Here is a 22,802-nt window from a genome sequence, read left to right on the forward strand (position 1 = left end):
TGGGTAAAAAAGGAAAGAAAAAATAGCCTTTCCTTTTTGTATTACCACATCCATACTTTGGAGATATTAACTCCCTTTTCGTACTTTAAATCGAGCTTGTTTGTTTTAGTTTCTTAGTTCACCTTTGAGTAAAAGTGTGGTTTGACTAAGAAGAATTGAATGTCCCGAGCAAATACTAAATATTCAATTTATTTTACCCACTAAGGTCCTTTCTTCACTACATTAAAAGTAATTGACATACATTAATAGAAATTGACAAGGTACGTATGATTTCTGTCCATGTTTCACATTTGAAGCAACTATGTGCAGTAGATTAGAAAATACACTTTTTTTAAGCTTGTTACCTTTACACTTCTCATTTTCCCCATTACAAATTGATGATTTTGCAATATTTGAAGCTGCATATCTAACAAAAAGGACCTTTCAAATATGTGTAAAAATTCTAACAGTAGTATATATTTGTTTTATGTTTTAGATTTAATTAGTAAATTAATGTTTAAAATGGAGTACATGAATGATGGTGTCTTCATGAAAATTACCAAGCGTAAAACGTTTTTTTAAACTTGCATGTGTTTTTTTATGTATGTCTTTTTGCAACTTAGTTTTTTCGGTCGCTTTTTAGAAAGTGAGTGTTGATAACTTGTCATACAAAGTCTTTGAGGACTTCTAAAATATCAAAGAGCTTTAAACATGGTGCAAAAGTTAGTTATAGCTGTGACATAAATCACGTATTTCAAACAGCAATATCTTACAAACTAATAAATAATTTGATTTTGTGTTGCTTCTCTTATCATTTCTTGTAATTTCATGTTTAATTTGAACACGAGAAGGTGCTGTAGTCACAAAAGTAAAAGCAGCAGTCAAGACTCTGTCGGCCAATCTGTTAACAGAACAGGCTTTTATCTGAAGCTTTGTGGACAACGCACTGTAATCACTACTCAGGATTCTACTCTAGTGAGGAGTTAGTCCGTTACATGTACATCTACAGAGAAAATATTATTTTTATTGCTTTAGCGTGTTATCAAGGATTTAAACCCCTACACGTTAGAACCAGTTATCTCCCTTTTGAACTGGTTCTCGTCTTCCGCAAAGTCGTGTGAAGCTGTCCTGCTAGGGTAGTGTCGTACAGCACATCTCGCTATGCTGTAATAAAGAACAACGGAAGGGAAATAACTCTTGGTTTATTCAGGATTTGTTCTAGCATGAATTACGTCCATTTTACAGCTTTAATATTTATTTAAAAAAAAAGGTCAAGCAATCAGGTTTGGCCGTGCAGTCCAAAAACTGGATTTTATGTAAGTCGTTGATAGAACATGGGGCGGACCCGGGACTCATGGACTCAACGTTTTCCACCGACTGGCTTTTACTGAAATACAATACACAAAGGACGTCTGTTTTTTTTTTATTTCCACAAATTTCCACTTATTGTCGTCGAGATACCGACTTGAACACTCAAAGTCGAACAGGTAACACTGTCTTCAACATAGCAGCCACTCAAAAGAACTGGTTGTTGGTCAAATGTTTATTGCATCACCCAATGACCAGTCAGACCTGTTAGATGTTTTTGATTTTGACGTTAAAAAAACTGTTGACCTCGAGTTGCCCTGTTCAACATGTGACACGGCGCTCAATCTGGCGGCAAAACACGAAAACTGGATCATGGCCAGATACTTGATTGAAAGAGGAACAAACACAAAAGCTTTAAACAGCGAGAGTGTGTTTATTTAATCAAAGGTTAATCAAAGGAAGATTTGAGAAAAGTCTTCTAGTTTTTATTATTTGTTATCATGTAACCAGTGTTGAAGCCAGTTCTGCAACTTGCTGCCAAAGAAGGGAATAGGATGCATGCAGACTGTGCACCGAAGAGTCTATGAGGGAATGTAGACAAGATAGACAGCCAAGGAAAAACCATCTTACAAAGAATGTCAACAAACACAAGCAAAACTTTCAAGGAAGGGGCGAGCTTTCCTTACGTCAAAACTATTTTGGGAAAATCTGGACATCTGGACAACCATCAAGTCGACCTACTCATTCCTGTGGCGGCTTTAGCTGGAAATATCCACGTCGTCCATGAACTGCTGGACAATTTTGATGAGGTCAAAATAAACTGTCACAAATAAACAATGGGCATGGCAATAGAGCTTTTAACTAGAGGCAGGTCGCTTGACGAACGGGATTCACAAGGACACACTGTTTTGCACAAACTTGCCCAGGTGCGGCATGAAATAGTAACCTGCAAATCGTCCACGAAAAACATCAGTCACCTGGACATTATCAACCTAATAATTATAAATGGCCGTGATCCTTACGGTAACACGGCATTAATGCTGTCGACGACAGACAACAACTGGGAAACCGTCTACCGATTATTATGAGAAGGGGCTAATGCTTTCCTGAGACACAATAAGGGTTTGAGAGTTCTCCATAGGCTAGCAACAGCAACAACGACTTCACTGGGTACGAAGTGGGTCTTGACGAATGCAATCTTGGACATGATCTCACGTGGTTTTGACGTCAATGCACGTGACCTGTGTGTGTGTCGGCGTGTGTGCTTGTGAAAGAAATAGAGATATTTTGTGCATACGCAACTTAAGTGTGCGTTTGTCTTATTACAACACACACAGAGATGAACAGGCATGTAGTGACAACATATGTGTGTATGTGTTTGGAGATAAGTTGTTTGTCTATAGCAGACACCAAAGACATTTTTTTCCAATCACAGAAGACAAATGATTACGCTTCAACTTTTGTATTTCACCTTGCATTTTCGATGCCATTGACAAACGATAAAGTTCAAAATCTTAGAATACTTGTTTTTTTCGAAAAATTAGACATTATTTTTCACTCTTTTTCTTTTTGTAGAATTGTTTGCTTTAGAATTGCTTGTGGGGTTAAAGACCTTGGGTTATAAAGTATACTTTGCAGAAACGTTTACAGTTTACTACTCTGTAGATTTGGCTGGTGTATATGTTACCAGTATATTTCCTACCTTTTGATAACATCTTGTGACAGAATAATTGAACATAAAATAACTATCTGCGAAATGTTTTTTTTTCAAGTAATTTAAATTAGAATTCTGATTGTAACCGATAATACTTTGAAAATGTACTTTGTTCAAAATAACATTCAGACAGTATCAAAATTGAAGATCATTGAAGATAGTGTCTTTCTATACTACACATTCTTACCTCAAATTTTGAAATTGCTCATTTTTCTATCTTTGAATGTCTTGGAGATCTCTGGTCAAAGTGCTACCCCTCCAAGTTCACCAGAAAAAAGAAAATCTACTTTTAGTAAGACAATGACAGCTACATTATTACTTGGTAGGTGTGAAGATTAATCTTTTGAAGCTAAAAACAATATCTTTCAACTTTCCCTTATTTGATGTCCGAAACACTGTCATAATTTGGGTCACTTTTGTTGTAATATTCTAGAGATTTTCAACTGGAAGCAAAAACATTAGCAGGGTTGTGCGCCATGACACTGTTGAAGGGTGACAGTAGACATTGACAGATATTTTTTAGAACTCCAGTTAGCCGGTGGGCAAGGTGTTTCATCAGGTGAATAAACTCTGCACACACAATGTAAGTTCCATGAAAACAAAAAAGGAAGAACATCAAATAAAAGGATAAACATTAAACAAAAAAAAGCTTTAAGTCCTTTGTAAATAAGATGAAAATAATAAAATCTGTAAGTTCTAAAATGTTTTTGCAATGAATTCCTTAATGTAACAAGTTAGTCGTCTTTATTAACTTTTACACAAAACTAGTTGTAAAGTACAATCGCTAAGTTTCTAAAGTGTTTACGTTACTTTAAAATATTATGGACGTAAACACGCAAACGAACAATATCAGATTCTTGTGAATATGTCTGCAAAATGAATTTATTATTATGTATGTTGCATATTTTGATATATTGTACACTATATTATATATTGTAGACTATATTATATAGTAACAGTATATTATGTATCATTATGTATAAATTTTTTACGCATATAGGTTTAGCTAGAGGTTTTGCAATGCAAGAAATTTAAGAACCTATAATTACATTTTCAGCAAGAATGACAGACCTGGTGATTTCTAAATGAATATAGATATGCGTGTCTAGATGATGCTTTAATACCTTTATGCTGGTTGGTCTGTGCCGGATTCAAAGTCTGCACCCACGTCGGTTTACCTGATGACAGTCATTGCCAGACGGTATATAAATGTAAATGTAGACTTAATAGTTAATTTTTAAAAAATTGTTTTAAAAACGTTATTACATTACTTTCATCCAACAAAATCAGTTTTAGTCACGTTTGGATTTTGCAGAAGGATAGATGAATGATTTAGAAACATCTATAAAATGTTAAATATATCAGGTTTTAAACACACATAGCAACAAATTTGGTCTTTTTAACTAAGAGTGTTTACATTATATATTTCTGATATATTTGGATAGGTAACCAATATATACTTATTTCTTCTGCCTGGAGCATGGGCGGTGTTAGAATAACAAAAAACTGAGATATAATAGAAAACGACAGCATATTGATACAAATTACCGAATCTATTGTTGTGTGTATTTAAAAGTAATTAAAACTAATTAAAAAGTGGATCTGTGAACAGAGGTTCAAACCTTCACTCAATCTATATTCACCAGACATATCATATGATTGTGAAGCACTAACATTAACCTGCAGCAAAGGAAATGTCCACAAAAAACTTATATTAAGAGATTACAGTGATGGGTGTCTAATCAAGTGCTTTGGGGTCAGGCAGAGGACACGTGACTATAAAAAAAAACATGCACTTGTTAACCCTTAGTACTTTGCACCATGTATGGACAGACCCTGGTACACACCCTTTACTTTATCTCTGGTCCATCGACGTCCGCTTCCACTTGTCTCGCCACCTGGAAAACACGATAAGGAGGACTGAAACTTCGCCATTTCTATCATCTTTTGAAACTGTCATTGTCTTTAGAATATTGCGACTCTGGTAAACTAAAAAAATATTAATCACAAACATTGTTGATGTCTATATATAGATAAAATTTTGATTTATACTACATATATATATATACAAATACAAAAAGCTTGACTTATTTTCGTGCATCCTATAATACGCTCGAAAAGACACAAAGATGAACACAGATGAGAATTTTTAAGTGCAGAAAACAAAAAGAGAACCTGGTGAAAAAAAAAACCACAGGGACAATTTCATTGTGAGTCATGAAGTTTTGAAGGACGAACAATAGAGAGAAACACTTCATTTAGGACCTGCATTTAGATGACTGTAATCTCGTATATACATTCTAGGAGGACAATATATGTTTTGTCAGGAGTTATGTCATATTCACACAGAACTATTCCTTTTCTGGACTAATGAAGTTTATTAACATATTTACATTTTAGGAAACAAAACAGGAACACTTTCTTAAAACGAATAAGTAGAAATAGCTGACAATAAAGTTACATCCACTGTTTTGAGTAAAAACTAAATCTTGGCTTGTGTTATCTTCATCAGGCAATAACTTGTTTTTTTTCGTCAGTATAGCATTAAATAAAACACCTTTCCGTGTATCTTAAAGTCTATACTTGGACTATATCGGGCCAGCTAGTCCTGCTTGTAACAATGGGCGACATCCAGGGAAAAAAATTCTGTTCCAGGCGATATTTGTCCAGGTAACAAGCGCTCTATCACTGAGCCAAAAAATTACTCCGGAAAGAAAAAAAAATACATGGACCGACACTCAAGAAACAAGACACACGATTTTCACTATATCCGCTTGCAGATGATTTAAAAGATATAGACACAGACTAGTCCGTAGTTGTTACTTTGTGTATATATATTTGTTTACACGTTACTTGGAGGCGTTTCAAATTTTTCTAACCTACAAGCTAAAGTTTCTGAAACAAAAGCTACAAGTATCTTCCAATACCTTTTATATCTTTAAGTTATTTTTGCAGCTTCAGAAAACACCAGCGTAAAAAAATCCACTAACCGCTATAAAATGTAGGTATAGATATATATTATCGTAAGTAACAATGATAATGACAGAAATGGCATTAAGAACAACGATGTTGATGTTTTGTCAGTTTTGCAAAACTGTCTTCATTCTGGTTACTTGAAAAAAATAGTATGATTATTTCAGCTTTGTTGTCAAGATGGAAACATAGAAATGTGAATATATGTATTTCTTTGACAAGAGGAGTGTGACTGTGGATGATGCTGTATATTTGTCTAAATACTTTTGTACTTAAAGTATGCAAATGCAAACTGTCCATGCAGTCCCTGTAATGTACTTAGCGATTGAAAGATTTATTGGGATGCAATATGGGTGCTAATAACTTAGCACTAAGCTTTTTTGAACAAATACTAGAAAATACCCTAGAGACCCAGCTACATATTTCCCAATGAACATCGTGACCTCCTGTAAGCGCACAACTCGACCTAATAAATATTGGTTTAACTTATAATGCTGGTTGAGGTCTTCACTACGTAAACATATCCATTAGTCTTAAAGGACAACACGTTTAATCTTTTTAATCTGGTTAAGTTCATTTTCAAAGAATTACTCTGAGAGAATGAATATACCATAATGCTTGACCCTCTGTGACTGATGGGCCGTCTTTGGAGATGGAGGAGAGGATAGGGACTAACCAGATGGCTGGACCAGGAGTAAATCTTTAGGGATTTTTCGTCGCTGGCCGGCATTGCATAGCATCATGCATATTCAAACTGGCGTGTGAGCAGTCTTAGAGTCAGCCAATGGCTGTTAGTCACGTGGCACGCCATCTGGTGAGGCTGTTTACTGACGGTTACTTCCTCGTTGACATATAAGAAGCTGTCACACTGCGGTCTACATCCTGCGTCTTCTCAGACAGCGGGACTCATCAGAACTCATCAGACGAACGCATCATGATATCCATTGTCCTCAGTGTTTGCTTACTGTGTGCTTTCCAACTACCGAGTGTGGGTAAGAAGACATTTGACATGACTATCACTCTCTTCTCTCAGCTTCAACAGTTGAGTTTAAACTGTAGATAACCTGTCACTATTGTTCTTGCGGCCTTCGACCACCTTTGCTGTTTGAACTCTTAACATCTTACAATACATGTACCTGCGTAGAGATTTATTTCCACAGAGGCAGTCCGTTTCTCGCAGATAAAAAGCGGTTTTAGACCCAATATCAAACCCAATAATGAGTGTCCAGTCTTTTAGTGTCAACGACCAATCTGACGGTGATGACGACAAACAGCGCAGACATATAGCCAGTTATCTTGTTTTTCCCACCTTCAATAATGGTAAAGTATTTCTACATGCATAGTGCGAGGACAATGCCTACTGACCAAACTGCAGGGAAGATAAAGAAGAATGTATCCATGCGTTAATTTCCCCAAAAGGATTTGTTTCCCAGTTTTTTTTTAGTATTTAGTTTTGTTAAGAAGAAGCTAATTTATAATATAACATGTTTGTATTTTAATGTATAGCTCAAGAGTTAAGAGCTCGTGTGGTCGGTGGCACAGCGGAGGAGGGACGTCTGGAAATCTTTTACAATGGAGCTTGGAACACAGTGTGTGATGACTATTTCGGAGAGGAAGAGGCTTCTGTAGCCTGCAGAATGTTAGGATTCAACAGGTACGAATAGTCTACATAAATGGTTTTTGCCTCATAAATGAATGGTCACAGTATTGTGTACTATTGCACGTATCCAAGACATAAATACATTCTTAAAAGCCATTTCCAGGAGCTGTGTTTTTTCAGGCTCTCATTTAAACTTGTTGATACTGGTTTTGTGAACGATCCAAATTCAATCACTCTTTGAACTCTTTAAATCGTTTTTACTTGAGGGTTCCAGTGCAGTCTTTTTATTAAGGGGAATGCCTTTGTATGAGTAAAATATGTTGTGATTAATTAAAATTTAGGGCGCTTCAGCAATCTTTAAAAGAAAGAGAAGAATCCTCTCATTAACACTAACATTATGGTAGTCCATGAAACTCAGCAAAAAGCACCATGGACGGTTATACCGAAGATTGACGGACGATGGAGAGTGGACACAAAGAACCAGACCCGTTGCTTAGCAACAAGATGCTGTGGCAAAGTATGTGTGTGTGTGCTGGGTGTGTGGGTATGTAGGTGGTTGCGTATGTAGATGTGCATGTGTATTTACACAGTCTTCATTTAGCATGGTTGCTTACAATGTGTTCGTGCTTCTTGTGTTTATTTCGGACAGCACATCAGCAAAGTCCGCGTGGTCAGACATGTACAAAGGAGGCTCTGGTCTTATTTTGTTCGATGAACTAGACTGTACGGGAGACGAAGTCAGCTTGGAGCAGTGTGATCACGAAGGGTTCTATGTACATGACTGTGATCATTCGAGGATGTGGGGGTCATATGCAACATTAGTAAGTAGACCTATAAGAATAAAACATTTCGATAGTTACTCTAGCATTATGTTGTTGTATTTAATGAATGGCGCGTTTAATTTTTGTAAACAATCCTATGTGTTTATACAGTGATACCTCGGTTCTCGAACGCCTTGACTTTCGACCAAATCGGTATTCGACCAGGAAATTCGAGAAAATTTTGTCTTGGAATCCGAACAAATATTTGGAACTCGAACATCCGAACGTCCGAGATGAGCCGAGTTGAGCCGAATTGCGTTCATTCTGCCCAGCGCGCCTTGCTTGCGTCATCAGTGTGAGTGCAGAGAGAGAGAGTGTCACGTTTTTGGGGAGAGAGTCAACGAAATGTGTGCAAAATGGGCAGAAATCGCAAATTTGTTGAACAACATCACCCTGATAAAGTGTAGCAAATAGAGCAGTTAACATTTTTATGACAATGTTATGTCCACTTTCCAAAAAATTTTGCAAAGGAGAAAAAAACAGCAAACAATTGACAAATTCTTCCGTAAAGAAGTCAGACAAGCAACTGCAGAGCAAGATTCTGATTCTCCTCAGCAAAAAGAAAAGATACAGAGAACAGAAACACCCGAAGAGCAGTTACCCTCTGTTTTTTATTGAAGAGGACTCCCCTTCAAAACAATAAACCATCCCTTTCCCCTCCTCCTCCACATTATTACCCTCCTGCCATAAAGTTTGGTACAGGTACAGTAAATGAAACACAATTTACTGTACTGTACAGTACCTATTTTTTTTGTTTTGTTTTACATTAAATACACTTTTATTTCTTATTTCTTGTTGAGACTCATGTTTTTTTCTCAATATTATATTACAAATTAGGCCAGTAAATAGGCATTTTCTGGGGCTTGGAACGAATTAATCCAGTTTCCATTATTTCCTATGGGTTTCATTGCTTCGGTTCTCGAACAATTTGGTTCTCGACCGTCCTCCCGGAACGAATTATGTTCGAGAACCGAGGTATCACTGTATTTGTCTTTAGTTAATCTCTGAGAAAGCTCCACAACCTGCTTCTTTGTGAAACCTGCGTCAAAAAGTTAATCGATTGTATACTCATAAATAAGAAGTCTCAAAGAATGATGATAGACTGTCTTATCAACGACAACGATCACGTTGACGACGATGTTTATGTTGACGGTTAGCAATTAGTCTTGATTTACATACATTAAATAGTTATAAAACATGTGTAAACACATAAGGGGAGGGCAGTGTTTGCTAATCAAGATTCAGAAAAGAAGTAGAATGTATCCAATTATTAATCTTTTAACATGACACTTTGTCAAAGCTTGTTTTCATTTATTAATGGAAAGAAAGTAAAAAAACTTATTAATATAACATAATGGTGTTCAAAATTTTAGCTCAAGAGTTCAGAGCTCATTTGGTCGGTGGCACAGCGGTGGCTGGACGTCTGGAAATATTTTACGAGGGAGATTGGAACACAGTGTGTGATGACTATTTCGGACAGGAAGAAGCTTTGGTAGCCTGCAGAATGTTAGGATTCAAAAGGTATGTGTAGTCTAACTCAATAATTAAACACATTTAACTCACAAAGATATAAATTTCTTTTACACATGTTATCCATTGGATCATAATTATTCTTCTTGTTCCTATTCACCCCAGTTGGCCGCAGGATCACGATTATACATGGCAGAAAAGCTGCCCAGCTAGATGACCCTAAAGCGTTTTAAGTTCAAAGGATTCAACAGTCACTGTTCCCTCTGATGGGAAATGTTTTGAGGGCAGACTGGTTTACAAACAGTTGAGTACTAGAGGGTGCGAGAAAAATACACACACACTCTCTCTGCGTCGTGAGACAATACACACAGGCATAGAAAGAAGCTCAGCTTTGGTGGTGATGGTGGTGGGGGGAAGCAAACTCTATAAACGAAATGAACACAAACCAGCGCTGAATATTTAGGAGAGGGAACGGCTGTCTTCTCGGTTTCTACGCCAGCTACATCACGAAGCCTCTAGAAGGCAAGATGGGAAAACGAGGTTCCCCAGTGGTTTAGTCGACCTCTGAACAAGGTATATAAAGATGATGTACTTAAAATGTAGTTGCCAAGGGGTAACCGGCGCTGTCAGAAGCCAGATGCTGGCACCATGAGCCAGGCAATCCTCAGCAAACAATTTATATGGAGAACTGGACGCATGGACGCAAAACGCTCTCCTGGCTGAATGAAACCTGTAACTTGCGGGTTGCTTTAGAATACAGACTTTTTTCTTCAGCTGCTTAAAATATTCATTTGACCTTCACTCGTACTATTCTAATTATCAATAAACAACTGAGGTAGCACCAAACTATTTATTCAAAACGTGGTAATGCACTTTAATCAAAATCACAGTGTTAACTTTACCCATAAAATTATAGTACAGCTATCTTTGTATCCTTCGTGAGGGCATAGAGATGTTAAGGAGATATTTCACGAGTTAAGTAAATTTATACAGGCTACAGTGTCTTTGGTTACTGTAATTAACAAGACCAATAGCTCTATCAAGTAAGAAAAGCCATGCACCATGGCTGACGAAATCGAGAAAAAATGAGCTACCAATCTGTGAATCCTTACAGCGTTCGGACCGAGAGTCGTCTGTATTGAGCCATTGCATGTTCGTCTCCTGCTGGTGCCCCTGTGTTATTTCCTTTAATTAATCGTAGGCTTTGCAACTGTACTTTCTCAAAATATTGAAAGCTTTAGTTTTCCTTAAAAAAACCTGCCTACAGAGTAGTAGAAAAACAAAACAGTAGATCGCCATTTGAAACTGTTTATGCCCCGTCTGTCTATCTTAATCTTTATGCTTTTAATTCGTGCACAATTATTAATGCTGAATAATATATTAGAAACACTGAAATTTCGTCAAAAATAGCATTCTTGTCGCCCGAACCTTCAGAGAAGACCACCGTGGTAATATTAGAGATCAACGTAGGATAGGGGGCGGAAGTACAGAATCTTGAGTCCATGTCTAAGTTCAAACGTTTCTTCAATTGCAACAACTAGAAAATCAAGGGTGTGTGTATGTTTACACACCTTAGTCTTAATGTAAAAGGTATGTTTCTTTTCGATGTCTGTGTCTTCACGTATTTTTTTCTGATGTCGGACAGCACAACAGCAGTAGCTGTGGGGTCAGCCGAGTACGGAGAAGGCTCTGGTCCTGTTCTGTTCAGTGACCTGCAGTGTGTGGGGAACGAAACCAGCCTGGCGCAGTGTCCACACTGGGGGCTCTACATACACGACTGTGACCACTGGGAGGATGTCGGAGTTATATGCAACATTAGTATGTACAGTAGCAATGATTAAACCTTTACAGCTACTCTAGTATTTTATCCTGTTCAGCATAGTTCTATTAGCTTCAATTACTATCATTTGATAGATTAGACTACAACTTAAGTACGTTACAGAGTGTTTAAAACTCATCAATTTTATAATTATTATTTAAGAAACAGTCAATAATATATAATCATCATTAAAATAAGATAGAAGACAGTCAATAACATAAAGGACCATACTGGAAGAAATGTAAGCCAGGCACACTGACGTTAAGCTTTTCGTTAGGTTTCATTAACAGAGCAAATGTTGTATCCCTTATGTCCATCTTACCTTTAAAAATTCCGTTAAAGAGAATATTGTCAACATCATACAATACAATACTCTTTATTGTCAAGGGGACATCGTAATTAATTTTAGGTGCTAATGAAAATAATTGAGGTACTGTTAAAGATTGCTATCACATTTGGTAATAGGGTAACTACTTATTTCTATGGTCGTTCTCGACTAATGGAAAAGCCCAGGATGCGTTCTGTAGATGCAGCTGCAAATGCCCGCAAATGAAATTTGGACGAGTATGTAAAAATAAATGTATCTATTGACCTGAAAAACAATTTTTGATGCTCTGTTTTAAATAACATTTTTTTTAAAAATACGTGAGTGATTTTTATAGAATATACTATTTGTTTTCCAGTAAGAAAATCGAATGAAATATTGTAACTGTATACGACAGAAAATTCACTTATCAGAAAGTAAGTCACAAGTAAGAAATTAACAAACGAATTACGTACACGATAGAAACAAAATCTAAGTAACATAGATTTCGTCAAGAGATACATTCTTTTACATATTAATTACTGCTATCTACTTATTTTCAGTTGTTTAAGCAGAAATCCGTGTTGAATTGAGTAACCGGTAACCGATTTTATCATGCCACCCTCTCCTGAACCTTTGCCTACTTTCAAACTAAACGAAACACCTGTTCGGTTGACTTGTTTTCCCAGCTGTTAAAGGGAAGTAAACTATAGTGGAATAACTCTTAAATGTTTTAGTACTTGCCTCCCTTATGTTCTGATTTACGCACAGTGTTCTAAGATGCTACGCTCTACCTGTATGCGCGTAGTACATATCTGTACAAACCGTTTCGGGCAGCAATGTTTGGGATCAGATCAAATTTGGCCTGCCCACCGAGTATATTTTAGTATGGCAAATGAATCGGTTGTAAAGAAGCTCTATGATATAAAACCATTCATACAAAATGTCAATAGCTTAGGAATATTGTGCAAATACCAGTTATAATAACTCTAGCACATTTGTTTTGTGACAGCAATGCCGGTGACAGTCCGGTTATCTGGCGGGACGTCCAGGGCAGGACGTCTAGAAATATCGGTCCACGGAGAATGGCTTACTGTGTGTCAGAAGAAATTCAAACAGAGCGAAGTAGAGGTGGCCTGCAGGATGCTGGGATTCAACAGGTCAGTGAACCATTGTTTGACAGTACGATCCAAAATTAATCAGTGGTTCTGTGTGTTTGGTGTACTTGTCTTTTATTATTTGTCACTTTGTTGTTTATTCTTTCGCTCCCCGTATGCTGTGCATGTCTCATTTTTGTTGTAATTAATAAAAGCATGCTCCGTAGGAGTGTGAATATGTTCTAAATCAGTGTATCTTAACTGCGGTTCGATCGAACCCTAGGGGTTCGGTGAGTCGGTCTCAGGGTTTCGGCGGAGCCTCCGCAACGGAGGTCAAGGCACACCCGCAATTCGTGATGACACTAAAGAAAGGTCCGGTGAATGTGCATATGAAACTTGTGGGTTCGGTACCTCAAACAAGGTTAAGAACCACTGGTCTAAATAGAAAAAACTGAAAACATTGTTTGACTTCCCAATCCTGGCAAGAAAAGACACGTTTGAACATTTATATGGCTCATCAACTACTATCACCGGTAAGCATCGAATATTATTTAACAGTGATAGACCGCCATTAATAATTAGCGAAAGGTTTGAAAGCTTACAAATATTCGATGATAATACTATTGTTCCCAGGTTTCAGCGTATATTTTAAGCCGCTTTCCCCGCTTATCCGACACTTTGCCAAACTTTGAGAAAATAGAGGCTAGTGCTCTTAGACTTGGGGCAATACTTATTGGCAGTACTTATTGTCAGTACTTATTGACAGTACTTCTGCTGGAGCACGGAGGTGATATTTTCACAGTAGCCGAACATTGACAGGAAAAGAGTGTAGTTAGGCTCGTGGGTACTTAGCATAAACGGTATTCTTCCTTACCCCTTACCTCCCTTAAGCATACCTTACAAAGAAGCAAGAGTAGATAGTATACACCGTAATGATTGAACATATGTACACTGTCTGTCTACGAACAGGACTAGACAGGTAGCTGTGAAGTCTCTCATATTCGAAACGGGTTCAGGATATCAGTTTTCGTCTATAAAGTGTCAAGGACGGGAAACCAGTCTTGATCAGTGCAGGTTGGGATCAGTCCGTGAAAGCGACTGCTTTGATGTCGGCATCCTATGTGACTTCAGAAACTTGAGTAAGTAAACAAAACTTGTATTTGCTTATTTTGTAAACTCTCTAAGTAACATTTTTTAAGAATATGTTTTTTTCTATAAAGATGTTATATTGTATGCAGTGAGGGAAACTAAATTGTCAGCACACTAATAACTCTAAATCTTAAGAAATAAATATCCATTATGTCCAGTTTAGACCCTGAAAGTAAGGTTATTGTTTGTAGCTGTTTTTCAAACTTTCAAAAAATTTTCTTGCTAAGCCTGTAAAATCTGTTGGTCATATGTATGCTCATTACAACTTGAATATAAAGAGATTTGTTATGAATGAGCAAAAAGCGGAGACGAAGCATGTCAGTTCATTTACTGTTACACCTTAAGAAACACTAGAATTTTAACGAGATAAAATAAACAACAGGCATTTGATTGACTCTTATTCATTAAAGAATTATGTCTGGAGCAGAAATGGGTAACTGTTCATGTTAGTGTTTAGTTATTTTACCCCGACTATACAACTTGTCATTGCACTACGATTTTATTTCCTGCTTGAAGACTTCTTCATATCAGTATGAAAGAGAACATTTCATTTTTAAAATATATCCTTTTATCGCCATTTTTAAAGGAACCTCATAGAAATCTTTGGCCAGTATGTGATTCTACTAGTATAGCAATAATTACGGAATAGAACTAAGGCTATATGACGGTTAAAGCAGTCAGCCATGTAAATAGATGCCACATGCACAGAAAAATAGTGTGCCCGAGACGAAAACGGAACCCAGAACAGCAAACCTTCAATCTATTGATGAGAGGTGCTCTCTTTAGTTGAGCGGAGTATCCTACAAATGCTATTACTGTGTAAAATATGGCATTAAACTGCATTGAATGATATATGATCATCTTCTGACAAAAACAATTACGTAATAGAAAAAATAGTGAGCACGATATCAAAATATTAAACCTGCTGTTTGAGTAAGAAGAAATGAGACTTGCTGTTTCAGGTCTACGTTTAACAGGAGCTGACCGTATCAGCAATGACATGGGGCTTGTAGAAGTGGAGATTGCAAGTGGATTGGTTATGACACTGTGTGTCCAGAACAAGAAAACTGCCGCAGTCATCTGCAGACAACTCAATTTAACATCGTGAGATACTTTTTCTTTCTTCTTTCATCTCCTATAAAACAACATTGTAGTAGTGACAGAGAAAACTATACTGCATATTGTCCTGGAGTGTCGGGAGGAAATTTAAAACACAAAGTTAAACGCACTCATTAATTTTGAAAACATTTGCTATAAAGATGTAGAACGTAGAACGTACACTGCGATTTAATAAGTACGACAATATTTTATTCTATAGCCACTGAGATTAAAAAAAAAACCTTTTGTTGACAACATTTAGTTGCGTAGCTGCGATTTAAGATATAAAAGATGTGCAGTACTTAACAAAATACCCTCATGACTTCGAAAACAGAAATCACACGTAAATACATATACTCTCATATATATTTGATCATGAAAATGTCAAACGCTGAATTCTCTTGAACGCAAAAAAAACTTTTGCTTTTTTGTTATCTTTTCCAATTAGAAATTATGCAGCACTTATAAAGAGTTGGTCGTTCGGACGACAAAAGAACTCTTATCTTGAAGCTGCATTTGTTTGTGAGGGAGACGAGCGCAGCCTGGATGAATGTGAATGGACTAACACTACACGGGACTGCTCCTCCCATGACATCGGCATCTTTTGTGCCAGAAGTAAAACTTTATTACATTACTTGAAATGTTTGTGTAAACCTTTACAAGTTACTTTCATGTCCTATTTGTTAAGGATTACATAATTATATTTTATTGATATCTTGCCTCATACATTTATACGATTCTGACATAATATATTCGTTTGTACTTGGTTTGATCATGATGATTATTTGTACTTGTCAATCTTTGTATATGACTGAGTGGAAGTGCAAATATCTGTGACTACATTGAATGGTGAAATTTCCACTTACGGTTCATTGTAATACAGTAAAACATCTTGTTTTCGCACGCATAGCACATCATCTTACAAACGTTATTCTCTTTTGGCAAATTATGACAAATAATTTTAAACAATTTTTTTCGTTTCTTCGGGGTTATCTTATTTTGTTAAAAAAATTATTTACTGAATAAGATGTAAATATTTAACAATAATACATTGCTGTATTGCTTTATGTTCGTGCGCTTGTGTCTTGTTTTAGGGTACAACAGCCCTCTTATAGTTTCTGGGAAGGAGAGGTACCCGTTTACAGAAGGAGCAAACAGATCGTTAGTGTGTTCGACACCAGCAACCTATCAACATGTCGAGTACACTTGGTCACTGAATGCTAGCGGTCGTCCTAATGGCCATGTTTTGACCTTTGACACCCTGACGAGAGAGTATAATGGACGTCAAGTACAATGTCAGGCCAAGTATCGAAAAGCTGATGTGGATGTTGAAATTGTTAAGAGTGACATCCATGAGTTGAAAGTTTACTGTAAGTACACAATGACTGACAGCAGCTAAAATGTTGTTGCTGACAGGAGCATAATTATTACTCTACAAGTCTGCACATGTGTTACATCTTAAATAAGGTTACACCGTGTTAACAATTTAGAGAAAACTGTAAAAATAAGCAGATTGGAGGTCTGCTCTCTCAAGATAAATGAAGACAAAAATATTTCAAATTATTATAGGATTATTATTTGATACTTTGAAGGAAATAGTATTTCTAGTGTCCTATGGAAATCCCTAACACGGAATACTATAACAGCTGTAGTGCATTTCTCACATTAAGAACTAACTTTAACAACTAATAAAAAATAAGCATATCATCTATTTACCAGTTGATTTTAGTTGTGAGAGAGTTATTGACAAAGCGACCTTTAAATTTTTTACCATATTTAATTAATTCTTTTACAACGAACTGTTAAGTGACTTTAATGCAGTAAAGTTGTGAAAGACCTTAACTCAAGCGGGGATTATTTTGTAATTTTCAGATCAACCGTCAATTACAATAACATGGACTGATAACTACCGGAAACGAATCCACTCCATAAATACCTTTGAAGTGATTGAAGGACACAACGTGACCCTGTGGTGTGAGGCTGACAGCAACCCTCGCCCCGCGTCCATCACGTGGTCAGGAAGAGTGAACAGCACGACTGGGGAGTTACGGATCCTATCGGCAGACCACGTGACACACAGCGGTGTGTACACCTGTACCGTCGTCACTGAAACCGTTGATGATGACGACAGACTTCCGCTGACATCATCTTACCATTTGACTGTTGGTGTTCAAGGTCCGCATTTTCTGTCAAAGTCGTGAAGAAAGCTAAATACAAGTTCACCAATCATTTTTTTTTTTTTCTTGTACAGTAGCTGTAAAATAAATTATCGCCATTGCTTCCCACATTGCACTACAAAAGTTCAAAATGATGCAACTACAAAAATTTTGTTTTCTACCTAAATATTTACATGCAAATGAAAAACACATACCATTGAAAGTATTGACCACTATTCTTAACTGAGTTAGCTTTGGTCAAAGAAATACAGAAAACCATTACCTTTTTGCTGCAGCAAATCCTTTGACCATCTGGTACAGTTTAACAATAAACAAAATTTACAAACTACAACGTCAAGTTTTTATTCATATATTTTAAAATGTTATTTTATTAATAAAAAAATAAGAAAAGCCTTTGAAATTTACAATATTATAAATAGTCCACATTTTATTACAGTTTCTTTAATACTCAACAATAATGATAGTGAATTCCTTTGGGTATTAAAACAAGGACATACTCTAAAGCTCACTATGTTGTAGATATAAGTAACAAGAAGTTACACTCGTGTGTGTACCAACAGATTTGGAACCACGTCTGACAGGTGCACATCGCATAAGACAAGATGTGGGTCGTGTGGAAGTCCGATACAATGGTACATGGGGGGCTGTGTGCGGCCACGTCAGCAACAATTGTGCGACTGTCATCTGTAGACGACTGGGCCATTCATTGTGAATTTTTTTTAAATTTATGAATTATACATTAATTGAAAGAATGAACGCTTTGTTAAAGAGAGGACAGAAAAATATTAATTTAACACTTTAGCAACATCATATAAAGTTTAAAAGGTGTTAAAAGATGTGCAGATGTCTTGCTTAGAGGTTCTCGCCATTCTATTATAGCATTGCATAATAAAATCACATCTCAGTTACTAAACACTAGTAAGACCAGATTATGTTTGCTCAGTCCCACAAGTATTAAAATACACCATTCAATATCACACGTGGAATAAATAAACCAGGTTACTATTTACACTGTCTGTCTCTGTCAGTGTCATGGCTGTGACAACATCACGTGTGTCGCCCTTTGGTCCGAGGCCGGAGGAAAGCTTCGTGGTGACTGACCTCCAGTGTACGGGTAGAGAGACGAGTGTCGCCCTCTGTGTGCAGAGCTTCATTGGCCTCAGTGACCGATGTGAATCAGAAGAACTTGGTGTCATTTGCACTGGAGGTAATAGAGTATTTTACTCTAGTGTAAAACTAAAGATGTACTGCTGCTTACTGTACATTCAAGACGGTTGTTGTTTAATTATATCATATTCAATGTTTTGTATGGAGATGCAGAGCTTTAGACGATTGTAGCTCATGAATAAGTTCAACATCTCTTCTAGGCTTGTTAAAAAGCATAATTAAACATAAATGAAAAAGTTATATACATTTTGATGTTACAGCCACGTATTTAGGAGTTCACTGAGAGTTGCTAAGTAATCCCAAAAACATACCTTAGAAGAACCACTGGTTTAGGTTGTTCAAGAAGTATACCTTGCTGCATTGCTTGCTCTAATTATCTTGTGAGAGGACAGCACGAAACACTTACATCCTTAATTTAGAAATAGGTCAGTCAGATTTTGAATCACAGTACAGCAATGAAAAGCCCAGATAATTAACTCAGTGACAGAAGATACTTCGAACTGTAATCTTTAAGTAAAGGTTGTGCTGTCCACCCGGCAAATCATTTGACATTTGACAGAATCACTCTACACTTTTTTTTATTTCAATGGGTTTGTAGTAAATTTTCTTGTTTTAGGTAAGACTGTAAGTGATTAACTTGTAACATTTTGATTACACATAATTTAGCAAGTAATAATGTATCTATAAAAGAACATCTTATCATTTTCTTTGGTATCGCCTTTAATGTGTTTTTTTTTCTTTTTCAGAAGCATCGTTTCTTTACATTGTTCTTGCAACAACAGCAAGCTACCCTTTAATGGAAGGATCAAACGTAAGCCTCAAGTGTGAAAATGCCAGGACATTTCCACCCGTGACTAACTTCACCTGGCCGAAGTCTGGTGGTGGGCGGGCTGCTGGACAGTTCCTCATTTTTGATAATATAACAAAAGTTCACAACAAAGGTCAAGTGATGTGTGCGGCCCTTTATAAGGACAACACCACGCAGTTGGTTTATAGTGACACCTCAATATTGGAGGTTTACTGTAAGTAACAACATCAAGCTTAGAAAGTGTCTTTGAGTAAAGATAGAAAATTTTGTTTTTATTATCATTATTTTTAACATTATGAAAATAAACCTTTGATAAAATATTACATTTTTACAATCTTTAGAAGTTTACTTTTCTCTGAAACTAGTTAATATAAACTGCTATAACTAAATTGTGTGTGTGTATTTTTGTGTATGTTTATGTATTGTCTCTCTTTCTTAATCAATTCTTTACAAAAATGATGACTGATGTAATAAACAATACATTGTGTGCAGTTTCTTTTGGATGTTTGTAATTTTTCAGATGCACCATCAATAACGATTATCTCCGAAGCTCTCACGTGCACAACACAGATGTCGCTTGGACAGTTGTGTGGGGTCACTCGGGGTCACAATGCTACATTAGTGTGCGAAGCTGACAGCAACCCGCCTCCTGCGTCTGTCCAATGGCTTGGTAATGGACAGAGTGCTACCCAGGAGTTAACCATAACTGCAGCAGACTCCGCAATGCATGATGGTTTCTACCACTGTGTTGTCAAAACAGGACTTGGTGCCGGAGACAGCCGTCTTCCTCTGTCATCACATTACCTGCTTATCCTTATTGTTCAGTGTAATCTATTTATATATATATTTATATATCACAGTAGTTACTTCAAGTTAAACAAGAATGTATAAGAAAAACAAAACAACGTTTGCTTGAGAAAGGATTTTAAATATTTACCAAATTGAAATGCTTACATGATTTAAATTATATTCGCTAAGCACATCGTTAGCTAGAAGTTCATTTGAAGGTCTACAAAAGCCAGCTAAATATTTCTATTATATTTAGTCATATGGAGCTACATACAGATATAAAACTAAAACACTTGGATTAATGAAAAAATGATATATAATAAAAAATAGAAACGAGTATTCAGAGGAAACATTTAGTCTATCATGAGTTGATCTGAAATATAAATAATGTGACGCTGAATCTTTCGCATAGCCTCGGTTCAAACATGCAGAGTCATGTATGTATCAAACATATTTCAATGTATTTACCTATAACTTGTTTTAAAAGAACTGCCACATTGATAAAGGAGACAACTAAATAAACAAACAAATGGAAACCTTAAGTGTAACTTAAGTGATAATTATTTGATATGGAGTACAAGCTCAGTTAATTTTTCTACAACCAGATCCTCCATCTGTGGTGAGTTTTCAACTGAATAATGAAAACCAGACTGCGATTGTTAACGAAAGCTCAGATGTAAACATGATCTGTGCTGCTAATGGGAGACCTGCTCCTCGCATGATGCTCGTCCGTGGGTCAGACGGTCAAGAACTGAAAGTGAGACCTCAGGGAGAGATAGGGTTTGATGAAGAAAGACGAGACCTGGCCTTCTTCTTGTGTAAAGCTGAGTGCCAGGACTCTGGCGACTACAGGTGTGAGGTGGACAACGGGGTAGGACACGACAGTAAGACCATCAGACTACTTGTCCAGTGTAAGTACACGTGCAGGTGTAAGAGCTTACTAGCAAACACTAAACACACTTCACTAAGATACATTTAATTGTGCTTGTAAAATGTTAATTCTGTGTTATCGTATTATAATATGCAATTGCTTATAGTTTAAACAATGATCTTAAAGTAAATTAATATTATATATATAATGCATACAATGAAAATCGTATTGCGCGCAGGTGCTCCACGAAGAAAAGATTCAGAAGGACAACCTCAGTATTTGGATAGTCGTGGCAATAACAGAAATTTTAGTATTAACATGATAGCATACCCGACACCTCAGGCAGTTCGTCTAACCTACCAACGCTCAGTTTTCAAGAGAAGCGTTGAGAGACCGCTCACGAACGACACAATTATTGTCACGTGTGGAGCCAGGCCTCTGTCACCTGCCGAGGTCACGTGTCACATAGGTGTGACACAAGCTGATGAAGGCTTTTACCAAGTTCTCTTCAGCAACGATCTTGGAAACCTTACTGTTGGTTTTACCGTCACATCTGATGGTATGTATCTGTAAAATGTTAGTGCCGTGGTTCACACATTGTCGTACATTTTAATTTTAACGAAATCAAACCACACTTCTGAAAAACAAATGCTTTTATTATGATCAACAGACGTAATTTAACTCGTAACACATCTGTGTTCATCGCTTCCCTGGAACTTTTACGTTTTTCCGTTTTGTCGTTACGGCGACCGTTAGCCATCGCGGATTTTTCACAATTTCATGTTGTGTACAGACTACAAGGAACTTTCATTGAGGTAAGTGGTTTGTAGTACATACAAGCAATATATATATACCTGGAAACAATGCGGTTTGGACACAATCCAGTATTTATGTTACTTTATTTTTTGTTTCAGCTTGTTTAGATGATATATCATACTCACATCGCCAGGTCTGAACACGAACACTGTCGATCCTGTTGTGAATCTCTCTCTATGTCTGTGTGGGTGTGTTTGTGCGTGTGCATGATTGCGTTTGTGTCAAAAAGTATGTTATATACAACTTATATAATATAAAACAACTTTCAGAAACAGTTTGTTGCAATTAGAATTTAAGAGACAGCAAATATTGCTGGCTTGGGTGCGTCATGCTGATATTCATGCATATTGTCAACAAAATGATGTGAATTCCTTTTTATTATGAAAGACATTGACAGACGTTGTAAACTTCTGCCCATTGATTGCTGATGATAACATATTTTAATGTCTTTCCTATCAGGTTGCACTTCTAAATGTTATGTTGTTTGCTACAATGTTTCTAGTGTTTGATGTACGAAGCGGGACAGTCGACACAAAACCCAGAGAGTACCTCAAGTCCACGTTTTGAGTATAAAAATTTCACCAATGGGTAATGAGACTTCAAAACTATCGTTTAATCCTTGGTATGTAATCTTAAACATTTTATTTAAAAGTGTGTCCTTCTTCCTCCTAAAGAGGTCAGCTTGTTTACATTACAAGACATGTTCAAGATTGTCTAAATGCTGTGACGGCTAAAATATTTATTACACACTTTTTTTCTTTTAATTTGTCTTCTTAGTTTTTTTTTCTGGGTCTGTAAAGTATCCAAAGAACAAATATTAACCCGAAGAGAAACAGAAGTAA

The 22,802-nt window shown here is 36.6% G+C and overlaps 2 protein-coding genes across 12 annotated transcripts in view; one reads left to right on the top strand and one right to left on the bottom strand.

Moving 5' to 3' along the window:
* The window catches only part of LOC112569471 (A disintegrin and metalloproteinase with thrombospondin motifs adt-1-like), a 595,732-nt gene that overhangs the window by 84,636 nt on the left and 488,294 nt on the right, over positions 1-22,802 (bottom strand). The window lies entirely within an intron of this gene.
* LOC112569473 (hemicentin-1-like) lies at positions 6,577-22,779 on the top strand. Its single transcript, XM_025247272.1, has 18 exons — positions 6,577-6,966; positions 7,481-7,628; positions 8,224-8,395; positions 9,769-9,916; positions 11,511-11,683; positions 13,001-13,148; positions 14,055-14,224; positions 15,197-15,338; positions 15,781-15,947; positions 16,427-16,702; positions 17,205-17,507; positions 18,070-18,217; positions 18,538-18,716; positions 19,423-19,698; positions 20,005-20,310; positions 20,879-21,184; positions 21,383-21,703; positions 22,463-22,779. Exons 4-18 carry the CDS (start codon positions 9,900-9,902, stop codon positions 22,525-22,527), a joined length of 2,997 nt encoding a protein of 998 aa, XP_025103057.1. The 5' UTR covers positions 6,577-6,966; positions 7,481-7,628; positions 8,224-8,395; positions 9,769-9,899; the 3' UTR covers positions 22,528-22,779.

This window comes from Pomacea canaliculata, linkage group LG7, assembly GCF_003073045.1.
Source record: "Pomacea canaliculata isolate SZHN2017 linkage group LG7, ASM307304v1, whole genome shotgun sequence".
Classification (NCBI taxonomy): Eukaryota; Metazoa; Mollusca; class Gastropoda; order Architaenioglossa; family Ampullariidae; genus Pomacea; species Pomacea canaliculata.